Genomic DNA, 9,615 nt, shown 5'->3' on the forward strand with positions numbered 1-9,615 from the left:
TTGTCATGAGGTGCAAGAAGTAACAAACTGAGGATCTCTCTACAAAAGTTATTTATTGAAAAGTGATCAGATTGTAAAATAGCTATTGAATATGGATTCAACCATTTGTCTGACAGACCATTTACACACATCTGGCTTGGTAGTTTTCTTAACCACTGTCGATGACGGGAAAACACAAGCAGATGCATCACAGGTGGCTAGTTTAAAAGTGTCTTGAGCCTTTTGCCAGTGAGTTTCCCTCTGGTTCTTTCCCTCCTCTTCCACTGTGGGGCTGCAGGTGGTGGGGTCTCTTGGTATAGGTGACATGGGAGGGAAAGTGTGACTGACAGACAAAGGAGCCAGTGAATTATTCCAGGGTGGTCCACATCACCTGATCTGAGGATGTAAGTGGGCGGGGCAAGCACACAGGACCATGGGTGGAGCCTGGAGATGATAGATGACAGCCGACGGGTGTTTATATTTTAGAAATAGAAGCTCTAGAGTCTCTAGTCAAGAGCTTCTATTTCTGTCACTGACAGACACGCTAAAGGAGCAGTTAGTTAGTTACTCCGGGTCCTTCTCTTCTCCGTGTGTGATGATGTGGATAAGGATTTTGTAGTCTAGATTTCCTGCCACGTCTGGTGGGAAGGCTGCAAACATTTGCTCCATCTAAGAAAACCATCAAGATGATTTAGTGACTCAATCACTGACACATCATACACGTCACAACAGATTCTAAGCAACACACAACATATTCATATATGAACTGTGTTGTTACTGATTATGAGTGGCTATGAGTTTAATGAAAATGGTTTGTCTGCTGTTGATAGATAGTCGTATGTACAAGGGGTCCAGTGCTTGTGTGTGTGTGTGTGTATATATATACAGTATATGGCTTATAGTGTGTTTAGGGTATGTTGGTTGGGCTCTAACCTCTTCAGGAGAAAATCTGTCCACCTGTGTCATCAGCATCTCGGTTACACTGAAGAGGAGCAAGAACAATGTGTTTAGGATTACATTAACCTATAATCTATTAGACCCTTTTACACACACACACACATGGTACTCACGAGTCCTTCCTCAGGACCCCTTTTCCTTCAGGATCAAATACTTTCAATGCGTTGAGGATAGTTTCCTCTGGATCAGCGCCTACATAGATAACACCTCTAATTAGAAAGAAGTCGATGGGAGGCAGACATTTGGATATCATAGACAGTAGTTACAATACAGAAATAAGGAAGGACAATGTCAAATTACGATTCAGGCAACTAATTTTGTAAACTTTTGGGAGAAAGTGACATTCAGTACTGTTGCAAAATGTAGCAGGACGTTTAAACAACTGAACACATCCCTTGTTTGCACACCTCACCTTTTAGCTTCTCTCCAAAGATGGTGAGGAAGACGGTGAAGTTGACTGGGCCCGACGCTTCTTTCAGCATCTCATCTATCTCCTCTTGCTTCACGTTGAGACGGCCTGTTACATGGACATGGGTCAGTACCATTTATTTCACTAGGCCAAGTCGTTATTGTAAATGAGAATAAGTTCTCACTGACCTACCTGATCAAATAGATAAATGATAGAATAGATCTTCAACACACCCAGTGCAGCAAAGGTGTCCCTAAAGTCAATAGAGCCAACCCGACCGGTACTCTGCTTGCAGAGATTTTCTTTCCATATTGTCCTTTCCAGTACAGTTCCAACAACTATGGTGGATTTATAACTAGGCCAGCACAGCTTGGCCCTATAGCGTGAACCCAACATCTGTTAGCCTGTAGGTTTACCTGTCCCTCTGTCCATTGTCCACCTGTCTCTCTGCCCCTGGCATTAACCAGGTGTGTGGTATGAGCGGTGTCGCTCTTTCAAACCCAGCCAGGCATTCAGGCCCTGTCATCAGTGATTAGCCATGGCTTGAGGATAGAATGGGAAGCATTCCCTGGCCTGGATGCCACTCTTAAACCCTGGGGAGTAACATCATAAATACAGCAAAGAATAAAGGCTTAGGAAAAATGTCCAGGGATCCATGTTCCAGAAAGCATCGATAGGATTATTATGACAAAGATTTATAGATTAATCCCGCCTCTCTTTCCCATATTTGCTATTTATTTAGATAGTTGGAAAGAAAAATTGAGAAAAGTAAGGGAGGAGAACCCCGTATTCTGGAATGGGGATAACGTGGGCCAAAGTTGCCAGTGTTACCACTAAACTCCGGCACTTCATTAATATTACAATGGGAAATATTTAAACAGTGTTGTGTAACTGAATGTCTGGAATTAGAACAAAATTCCAAAAGTTGGCCTAACTCTAAATATATGGCTCTGGCACCAGTGTTACTTAGGAAAACTTCAAAACTGAAATATCTTCATGGAAATCTCCAGATGGACAGACAAATTTTGTTCTTCGCAATGCAGTTCGTTCATTTCTTCCAGTTTCATATTCAGTATTCATCCTGAGCAGAACATGACATCGGACATCAAATATCTCTATCAAATCAAACAATCTACCAACATTTATCTGTTTGATCTCTCACACTCAACTATGTCAAAGGGGTGGGGGTAGAGGCAAGGGAATGTGATACTCCACTGCATCCTTAGAGTAGACAAATGTAGAGAGATGGACAGTATATCATTAGTTTGATGATTAGCTTGAAGAACAGCTCGATAGATTGTCCTATTTGACATAGTTGAGTGTGAGAGATCAAACAGTGGAACAGCACAGCACGGGGCAGGCACTTACCATGGCTGGAGCTGGAGGAGAGAGGAGATGGGTGTGTGATGAGCAGAACAATTGGACTCCCAAAGTGCCACTGAACAATGGAGAGGGATTTGTCTTGTCTTATGCAGCCTACATGTACTCCATTCTACTGGCCGATATAAATAAACCATGCCTTATTTAGGAATTGACAGGTAACACACACACTCAGAGAATAATCCCTTGTGCCCCCTTCCCCAAGGTTAATTTTCAACTCTCAGAGTGGAATAACAGTGGTTTAGAATAGCACGACCCTTGCATGCTGAAGGTTAACGGAACCCAATACTTAATCTCCTATTCCTACCCCTAGAAAGCATGGCCTATCCCCCTAGCTCTCCTACTTTACTTTAAAAGTGCTGCTGACTGCCCGAGTGTGAGTGGTGATGCCTCAATCCCCATATTGGGAGGGTAGACAAAACTAGAGGAACTAAAAACCAGCTGTTGAGTCGTCGTGGTTTTAACAGTGGCACAGCCCCAATTACCCAGCCGGCTACACACTTTTCACACTATTGTGCAGACCTGAACCGTACTGGATCTTCTTCACAATGTCCTTTCCAGTATGTCCAGCAACAATGGTGGATGCATAACCAGGCCTGTGCAGTACAGCTCAGCTCTGTGAAAAAGGTTTTTAGCAGCTAGTAAGCTATCTGCCTCTAGTAGGGTACTACTGCTACCTCTATTCTCCTGGATGTGTTGGATGTGTGCCTATGCCCTGCCATTGATATTTGTGTTTGTCTAAGGCCAATAAAACAATCATTTAAAAAGTGAAAGGGAGTGTGGGCTTATGATAGCTTATTAAGCCATTATTTTTTGCCCTGCTGCTGTCAGAGGAGTTTGTCTGGCAGGCTGGGTTAATGGTGGAGCAAGCCCAGTCACTTCTCTTCCATGTTTCTGTACATATCACCCACTTACAGTGCACTCCATTTACTCAAGCTGTCACCTTTAACTGAGAGGAGACCAGGAAAGGAAGCTGTTCAAAATAATTTGCACCCAGAGTTCCACGTTCCAAACTCAGCAGTAGAACATTAGCTAGGTTCCACATACTCAACTATGACCCTGGTGACACAGAGAACAGCACCTTAAAATGTACTTATTATATTTAAAGAGTTCACAAGTTACCAAATACCAGTCCTGTCATGTCCTGTCATGCTGGCAAGGGAAACTGCTCAAGTGCCAATCAGTGAAAAGGATGGTACGGGAGGGGGATGAACTCCCAACAGTGTCTGGGGAGGGGCAGATCTATATTTAATTGAATTTATTTATTTCACCTTTATTTAACCAGGTAGGCAAGTTGAGAACAAGTTCTCATTTACAATTGCGACCTGGCCAAGATAAAGCAAGCAGTTTGACACATACAACAACACAAAGTTACACATGGAGTAAAACATACATACAGTCAATAATATAGTAGAAAAATAAGTCTATATACAAAGTGAGCAAATGAGGTGAGATAAGGGAGGTAAAGGCAAAAAAAGGCCATGGTGGCGAAGTAAATACAATATAGAAACATTGGAATGGTAGATTTGTAGTGGAAGAAAGTGCAAAGTAGAAATAGAAATAATGGGGTGCAAAGGAGCAAAATAAATAAATAAATACAGTAGGGGAAGAGGTAGTTGTTTGGGCTAAATTATAGATGGCTATGTACAGGTGCAGTAATATGTGAGCTGCTCTGACAGCTGGTGCTTAAAGCTAGTGAGGGAGTTAAGTGTTTCCAGTTTTAGAGATTTTTGCAGTTCGTTCCAATCATTGGCAGCAGAGAACTGGAAGGAGAGGCGGCCGAAGGAGGAATTGGCTTTGGGGGTGACCAGAGAGATATACCTGCTGGAGCGCGTGCTACAGGTGGGTGCTGCTATTGTGACCAGCGAGCTGAGATAAGGGGGAACTTTACCAAGCAGGGTCTTGTAGATGACCTGGAGCCAGTGGGTTTGGCGACGAGTATGAAGCGAGGGCCAGCCAACGAGAGCGTACAGGTCGCAGTGGTGGGTAGTATATGGAGCTTTGGTGACAAAACGGATGGCACTGTGATAGACTGCATCCAATTTATTGAGTAGGGTATTGGAGGCTATTTTGTAAATGACATCGCCGAAGTCGAGGATAGGTAGGATGGTCAGTTTTACCAGGGTATGTTTGGCAGCATGAGTGAAAGATGCTTTGTTGCGAAATAGGAAGCCAATTCTAGATTTATCTTTGGATTGGAGATGTTTGATGTGAGTCTGGAAGGAGAGTTTACAGTCTAACCAGACACCTAGGTATTTGTAGTTGTCCACATATTCTAAGTCAGAACCGTCCAGAGTAGTGATGCTGGACGGGCAGGCATGTGCAGGCAGCGATCGGTTGAAGAGCATGCATTTAGTTTTACTAGTATTTAAGAGCAGTTGGAGGCCACGGAAGGAGAGTTGTATGGCATTGAAGCTCGTCTGGAGGGTAGTTAACACATTGTCCAAAGAGGGGCCAGAAGTATACAGAATGGTGTCGTCTGCATAGAGGTGGATCAGAGACTCACCAGCAGCAAGAGCGACATCATTGATGTATACAGAGAAAAGAGTCGTCCCAAGAATTGAACCCTGTGGCACCCCCATAGAGACTGCCAAAGGCCCGGACAACAGGCCCTCCGATTTGACACACTGAACTCTATCGGAAAAGTAGTTGGTGAACCAGGTGAGGCAATCATTTGAGAAACCAAGGCCATTGAATCTGCGGATGAGGATGCGGTGATTGACAGAGTCGAAAGCCTTGGCCAGGTCAATGAATACGGCAGCACAGTATTGTTTCTTATCGATGGCGGTTAAGATATCGTTTAGGACCTTGAGCGTGGCTGAGGTGCACCCATGACCAGCTCTGAAACCAGATTGCATAGCGGAGAAGGTGCGGTGGGATTCAAAATGGTCAGTAATCTGTTTGTTGACTTGGCTTTCGAAGACTTTAGAAAGGCAGGGTAGGATAGATATAGGTCTGTAGCAGTATGGGTCAAGAGTGTCCCCCCCTTTGAAGAGGGGGATGACCGCAGCTGCTTTCCAATCTTTGGGAATCTCAGACGACACGAAAGAGAGGTTGAACAGGCTAGTAATAGGGGTTGCAACAATTTCGCCAGATAATTTTAGAAAGAAAGGGTCCAGATTGTCTAGCCCGGCTGATTTGTACGGGTCCAGATTTTGCAGCTCTTTCAGAACATCAGCTGACTGGATTTGGGAGAAGGAGAAATGGGGAAGGCTTGGGCGAGTTGCTGTGGGGGGTGCAGTGCTGTTGACCGGAGTAGGGGTAGGCAGGTGGAAAGCATGGCCAGCCGTAGAAAAATGCTTATTGAAATTCTCAATTATAGTGGATTTATCGGTGGTGACAGAATTTCCTATCCTCAGTGCAGTGGGTAGCTGGGAGGAGGTGCTCTTATTCTCCAAGGACTTTATAGTGTCCCAGAACTTTTTTCAGTTTGTGTTGCAGGAAGCAAATTTCTGCTTGAAAAAGCTAGCCTTGGCTTTTCTAACTGCCTGTGTGTATTGGTTTCTAACTTCCCTGAAAAGTTGCATATCACGGGGGCTGTTCGATGCTAATGCAGAACGTCACAGGATGTTTTTGTGTTGGTTAAGGGCAGTCAGGTCTGGAGAGAACCAAGGGCTATATCTGTTCCTGGTTCTACATTTCTTGAATGGGGCATGCTTATTTAAGATGGTGAGGAAGGCATTTAAAAAAAATAACCAGGCATCCTCTACTGAAGGGATGAGGTCAATATCCTTCCAGGATACCCGGGCCAGGTCGATTAGAAAGGCCTGCTCGCTGAAGTGTTTCAGGGAGCATTTGACAATGATGAGTGGAGGTCGTTTGACCGCTGACCCATTACGGATGCAGGCAATGAGGCAGTGATCGCTTGGTTGGTTGAGATCTTGGTTGAAAACAGCAGAGGTGTATTTAGAGGGCAAGTTGGTTAGGATGATATCTATGAGGGGGCCCGTGTTTACGGCTTTGGGGTGGTACCTGGTAGGTTCATTGATAATTTGTGTGAGATTGAGGGCATCAAGCTTAGATTGTCGGATGGCTGGGGTGTTAAGCATGTCCCAGTTTAGGTCACCTAGCAGCACGAGCTCTGAAGATAGATGAGGGGCAATCAGTTCACATATGGTGTCCAAAGCACAGCTGGGGGTGGTCTATAGCAGGTGGCAATGGTGAGAGACTTGTTTTTAGAGAGGTGGATTTTTAAAAAGTAGAAATTGTTTGGGTACAGACCTGGATAGTAAGACAGAACTCTGCAGGCTATCTCTGCAGTAGATTGCAACACCGCCCCCTTTGGCCGTTCTATCTTGTCTGAAAATGTTGTAGTTAGGGATGTAGATTTCAGAGTTTTTGCTGGTCTTCCTAAGCCAGGATTTAGACACGGCTAGGACATCCGGGTTGGCAGAGTGTGCTAAAGCAGTGAATAAAACAAACTTAGGGAGGAGGCTTCTAATGTTAACATGCATGAAACCAAGGCTATTACGGTTACAGAAGTCATCAAAAGAGAGCGCCTGGGGAATAGGAGTGGAGCTAGGCACTGCAGGGTCTGGATTCACCTCTACATCGCCAGAGGAACAGAGGCGGAGTAGGATAAGGGTACGGCTAAAAGCTATGAGAATTGGTCGTCTAGGACATCCGGAACAGAGAGTAAAAGGAGCATGTTTCTGGGGGCGATAAAATAGCTTCAAGGCATAATGTACAGACAAAGGTATGGTAGGATGTGAATACAGTGGAGGTAAACCTAGGCACTGAGTGATGATGAAAGAGATATTGTCTCTAGAAACATCATTGAAACCTGGTGATGTCATCGCATGCGTGGGTGGTGGAACTGAGAGGTTGGATAAGGTATAATGAGCAGGGCTAGAGGCTCTACAGTGAAATTAGCCAAAAAACACTAACCAGAACAGCAATGGACAAGGCATATTGACATTAAGGAGAGGCATGCTTAGCCAAGTGATCAAAAGGGTCCAGTGAGTAGTGAGGTCGGTTGCGGTCACGGCGATTCAGACAGCTAGCCGGGCCATGGGTAGCAAGTTGGCAGAAGATGGTCTGTTTTTAGCCACCTCGTGCGTTTCCGTCGGTAGATTAGTGGGGTTCCGTGTGGTAGATAGGACCAATCCAATTGGCAAAATAGTTATAGTGGCCCAAGAAAATTGGCCGATAGACCTATTCAGATAGCAGCCGATAAGACAGCTAACGATTAGCTGGCCGCAGATGGGCGTTCAGGTTACGTCGCGATGGAGGGGTCAGTTGATTAACTCCCTTGGGCAGATAACGTCGGTAGTCCAGTCGTGAAGGCCCGATGGGACTACGCATCGGCAGTAAAACGGGTCCGGATAGGTGATTGTAGCCCAGGAGTGGCTGATTGAACTCTTCAGCTGGCTAGCTCAGGAATAAATGATGTTAGCGCCGGGACCGACGTTTGCCAATAGTCACTCGGATAGCAGCTAGCTAGCTGCAAGATCCAGGTGTAAATGTCCAGAGATTGTGGTATAAATCCAGGGATATGGAGAGAAAATAGGTCCGGTATGCTCTGGTCTGAGTCACGTTGTACAAAACTGGCGATAGCTTTCGAGCTAAGGGATAGCTGATGACCGCCAACCGTGGTTAGCTGAGTTCTAACGTTAGCTAGTGAACTGGCTAACTTCTGGCTAGCTTCTGTTGTGTATTTCAGATTTGAGGTAAATAATATTTATTTATTTTTTTAATTGGTGAGGCTTGCAGGACAGTGTTTTGAAGTTGAGTTTTTAGTAAAAAATATATATAAAGATATGCGAAGAAATGATGTAAATATATACACTGCTCAAAAAAATAAAGGGAACACTTAAACAACACAATGTAACTCCAAGTCAATCACACTTCTGTGAAATCAAACTGTCCACTTAGGAAGCAACACTGATTGACAATACATTTCACATGCTGTTGTGCAAATGGAATAGACAACAGGTGGAAATTATAGGCAATTAGCAAGACACCCCCAATAAAGGAGTGGTTCTGCAGGTGGGGACCACAGACCACTTCTCAGTTCCTATGCTTCCTGGCTGATGTTTTGGTCACTTTTGAATGCTGGTGGTGCTTTCACTCTAGTGGTAGCATGAGACGGAGTCTACAACCCACACAAGTGGCTCAGGTAGTGCAGCTCATCCAGGATGGCACATCAATGCGAGCTGTGGCAAGAAGGTTTGCTGTGTCTGTCAGCGTAGTGTCCAGAGCATGGTAGCGCTACCAGGAGACAGGCCAGTACATCAGGAGATGTGGAGGAGGCCGTAGGAGGGCAACAACCCAGCAGCAGGACCACTACCTCCGCCTTTGTGCAAGGAGGAGCAGGAGAAGCATTGCCAGAGCCCTGCAAAATGACCTCCAGCAGGCCACAAATGTGCATGTGTCTGCTCAAACGGTAAGAAACAGACTCCATGAGGGTGGTATGAGGGCCCGACGTCCACAGGTGGGGGTTGTGCTTACAGCCCAACACCGTGCAGGACGTTTGGCATTTGCCAGAGAACACCAAAATTGGCAAATTCGCCACTGGCGCCCTGTGCTCTTCACAGATGAAAGCAGGTTCACACTGAGCACGTGACAGACGTGACAGAGTCTGGAGATGCCGTGGAGAATGTTCTGCTGCCTGCAACATCCTCCAGCATGACCGGTTTGGCGGTGGGTCAGTCATGGTGTGGGGTGGCATTTCTTTGGGGGGCCGCACAGCCCTCCATGTGCTCGCCAGAGGTAGCCTGACTGCCATTAGGTACCGAGATGAGATCCTCAGACCCCTTGTGAGACCATATGCTGGTACGGTTGGCCCTGGGTTCCTCCTAATGCAAGACAATGCTAGACCTCATGTGGCTGGAGTGTGTCAGCAGTTCCTGCAAGAGGAAGGTATTGATGCTATGGACTGGCCCGCCCGT

At 45.6% G+C, this 9,615-nt stretch overlaps 1 protein-coding gene across 1 annotated transcript; it reads right to left on the bottom strand.

Moving 5' to 3' along the window:
- Nucleotides 1-34: 34 nt before the first annotated feature.
- LOC106583376 (myosin regulatory light chain 2, ventricular/cardiac muscle isoform-like) lies at nt 35-2,783 on the bottom strand. The gene is made up of 5 exons (XM_014167504.2): nt 2,714-2,783; nt 1,349-1,453; nt 1,050-1,128; nt 913-961; nt 35-648 (listed from the first exon to the last, which is right to left on the bottom strand). The coding sequence occupies exons 2-5, from the start codon at nt 1,416-1,418 to the stop codon at nt 544-546; spliced, it is 303 nt and encodes a 100-aa protein (XP_014022979.2). The 5' UTR covers nt 1,419-1,453; nt 2,714-2,783; the 3' UTR covers nt 35-543.
- Nucleotides 2,784-9,615: the final 6,832 nt, after the last annotated feature.

The sequence above is a fragment of the Salmo salar genome, chromosome 22, assembly GCF_965601325.2.
Source record: "Salmo salar chromosome 22, fSalSal1, whole genome shotgun sequence".
Classification (NCBI taxonomy): Eukaryota; Metazoa; Chordata; class Actinopteri; order Salmoniformes; family Salmonidae; genus Salmo; species Salmo salar.

What these genes read in the sequence shown, in the direction of transcription:
- LOC106583376 (XM_014167504.2), bottom strand. Translation starts at nt 1,418, where the DNA reads ATGCTGAAAGAAGCGTCGGGCCCAGTCAACTTCACCGTCTTCCTCACC. An exon ending in GGGGTCCTGAGGAAGGACTC is followed by an intron (nt 962 to 1,049) that starts GTGAGTACCATG and finishes GCTCCTCTTCAG; the next exon opens with TGTAACCGAGATGCTGATGA. An exon ending in ACAGATTTTCTCCTGAAGAG is followed by an intron (nt 649 to 912) that starts GTTAGAGCCCAA and finishes TGGTTTTCTTAG; the next exon opens with ATGGAGCAAATGTTTGCAGC.